Raw genomic sequence first — 3,302 nt, forward strand, 5'->3', positions numbered from 1 at the left:
ATGTTAAGTGCTTCATTTAATTAGGTAATATTGGCTTATACGTTCTAATCATGCCATGCAATCTGATGTGTCATTTATCCTTTTTCTTTTCTTAAGGTGTAATTTAGATTTCTTTTCTTTACAATCTGTACCTTATGCATATCTTGATCTATTTACACTCTTGGTTATGTTAAGACTCTTGTAACACTGTTGTTGATCTTATATTCTACCACGAGCTATGAAACCCTTGTGGTAATCAGAAGTTGTTCCATTGCGATGCGTCACTATTGTCTTTAACCATTCTTCTTCTATAAAATCTCATACCTTTTCGATTCAGCTTGAATCTGTTTCAAACTAATACACTATTTTTCTTCTTATTGATCCTATTGAATTTTTTTGATTCAAGAGTTATCCTCAAAGTTGCCAATTGATTCCTTTCTGGCAAAATTCATTGCTTGTGCTTTCTTGTTTACTTGCAATTTTATTCATTCTTCCAAATTCTTATGAGTACTGTCTTTGTCGCTTGTCCTTCCTTTCTAAAATCTTATGACCTTCTGAGTGAACTCGAGATATGTGTCAGTATCACGTGCGACCTTTAGATATATCAAGCGATACATTGGTTCTTATGACACGGTAGGTGGATGCGGAAGGTAAAGCTTGTAAGTGTGCGATGTTACAAGATGTTATGGAGTTTTGTTTTACGCAACAGAGTTTTGTTCATATTAGACTTGTGACCGGTAGTGAGTTTGTGATGTGATTGATAAGGTTTAGGATCAGATCCAAGTCAAGGCGAACCTGGCTTCACTCGGTCTATGTGCACCCTAAGTTAGTGTTTATTTTGAGGTATTGGGATGGAGACTGGAAGATTGGAACTCAGTATCATGTTTGTTAGTCTAGAGACTGGTATTAAAATTTCAGTCTCTATCTCTAAAATTTCAGTATTTCAGTACCTCCAAAAAGTAAGGACATAGAGAACTGAAATTTTTTAGGACATAGATTGAAATTTTAATAACATTTTATACCTAAAATACTCCAATTTTAATTAATTAATTTCAACTTTATCTTTTATGCAAATTGAATTAGAATTTAATTTTTATCTCAATCTCTGTCTCTCACTTTACATCAAATATAATATTGAAATTTATTTCAGTTTCAGTCTCTCAATCTCTGTCTTTAAATCTCAGTCTCTCAGTCTCTGTCTCTCTTCCAAACGCTACCTAAGAGGATTAAAAAAGGTATATATGTTTTAAATTAATTCCAATATTATGTTATATTAATTAAAAGCTTATTATTTTGTTTTTAATCATATTTGTTGAATTAGAATATACATCGTCAAAGAAGCATGAAACTAAAATTTATAAACAAATTCAAGTTCAAGTGAGGATATTAACTTTTCGGTAATAAATGTAATTTTTTTTATAAATAAATACATCATAATTTTTTGATATTAAATTTTTCAAAATTCAAACTTCTTTCTCTCTAAATCTAATAGACCTAGATATTATTTAAGTCCAAATCCAAATTAAGATAAATTGACTTTATATACATCCCTACCCAAAAACATGTATTTCTTATGGAAATATAAAACGCGCGCCCAAAAACTGGTTTCTAATATATGGTTGAGATATTTTCAGATTTTACACCATGTCTTATCTAAAACACTAGGAATCGTGAGACATGAAATAGCCTTATCCAAATCCAAATTCATTTCCGGAAAAATCAATATATAAAAAATAAAAAGAAAAGAGACCGTCTCCTATTGCAAAAACAATGCTACGTGTCACGCTTACATCCAATAATCCAATAATAACTCAACCCATCACTTCATAGTTCTCACTTTCCAAACCATAGAAAATTAATTAAAGATCATCGTTGTTCTTGATCAAACATGGCATCGATGATTCCCTTGCAAACCATAATTCCCAGCATTACTAAGATCCCATTTGCAGGAACAAATGGAAATGGAAGTGGTAGTGTAGCATTTAGCACCGGTGGAAGGATTCATCATGAGAAGAAGATCAAGAATAAAATTGGATCTTCAGTTGTGGTTTCTGCAGTTGGAGACTTAGCAGCAGATAGCACCACTTACCTTGTTGCTGGTGCCATTGCTGTCGCACTTGTTGGAACTGCTTTCCCCATCGTCTTCTCTCGCAAAGACACGTAATATATTAATATCTTCAATTCTATCTTATTTTATATTTATATTTTATATACATTTAAAGTTAGGATTTAATTCTAAACAATTATTAGTATTTACTTACATAGTCAATAATAAATTTACATTTATATTTATTTTGAAACTGATTTTATTATAGTAGTGAAAATTGCTTGGGTTCAAGAACAATATTAGTTTATGTTTAATTTGTTGTAGTAGTGATACTTGCTTAATTAGATGGCTTATGAGATTTGTTTGTTTGCTTAATTAATTGGATTTACATTCTGAAGTGCTTGGTATGTATTGAGGATGGAGTTTCTTAACGAGTAAGTCTCATTAAATTTTTTTTTTTTATGTTTCTCTTTTTTCTTTTTTTTTTTCTTATTATTAATCTTTTAAGTTGTTAGACTAACTAATTATTTAATTACTAAAATGACTTAGTCACGTAGCATTACCTTAAAAATAAATGTCTTTCACATTACCTAGTTAGCATGAATGGTTTGGTTGATAATGTAAATTTCTTTTTTACTAAGATATAAAAAAAGTGGTTAATAAAATCCATTTATGTGGCAGATGTCCAGAATGTGATGGAGCAGGGTTTGTTAGGAAGGCTGGAGCAACATTGAGAGCAAATGCAGCACGTAAGGATCAAGCCCAAATCGTTTGTGCTCGCTGCAATGGTTTGGGCAAACTTAACCAAATTGACAAATAAACACTTCATTCTTCATGCTCCCTATTTTCTTTACCTCTTGTTTTCTATGTGTAAGTTGTAACTCTAAAAGATACAAGTTTCTTGGTTGAAAAACCCATCATTGCATACTTTATTGTGCAAGGTTGCGTTACAAATCTAATGCTGTATATGAGATACCATCATATTATATTCCTTGAAATAATTCTTTTATTATATGCCGAGATCATTTTGGAACACAGATGCTTAATCAATTCACTGTCAAATATTCAACATGTTTCAATCAGACCAGAATTTTTTCCAAGGAAATAGAATAATTGTCTTTCTCAGTCAGTGAAAAGAGGTTGTAAAAGTAATACACGTAAAAGTAGTATTAATAATAACAAAAAAAAATCAGCAAGAGGAGAGTTTTAGATTATGAGCCACACTCTTCAACTTCCTCTACTCTCTCAATTCTCTCTACGATTCTCATGTCCACTA

At 31.1% G+C, this 3,302-nt stretch overlaps 1 protein-coding gene across 1 annotated transcript; it reads left to right on the forward strand.

The window, feature by feature from the left end:
- LOC107639521 lies at positions 1,714-3,061 on the forward strand. Its single transcript, XM_016343055.2, has 2 exons — positions 1,714-2,139; positions 2,708-3,061. The coding sequence occupies exons 1-2, from the start codon at positions 1,868-1,870 to the stop codon at positions 2,844-2,846; spliced, it is 411 nt and encodes a 136-aa protein (XP_016198541.1). The 5' UTR covers positions 1,714-1,867; the 3' UTR covers positions 2,847-3,061.

This window comes from Arachis ipaensis, chromosome B04 (genome assembly GCF_000816755.2).
Source record: "Arachis ipaensis cultivar K30076 chromosome B04, Araip1.1, whole genome shotgun sequence".
Lineage (NCBI taxonomy): Eukaryota > Viridiplantae > Streptophyta > Magnoliopsida > Fabales > Fabaceae > Arachis > Arachis ipaensis.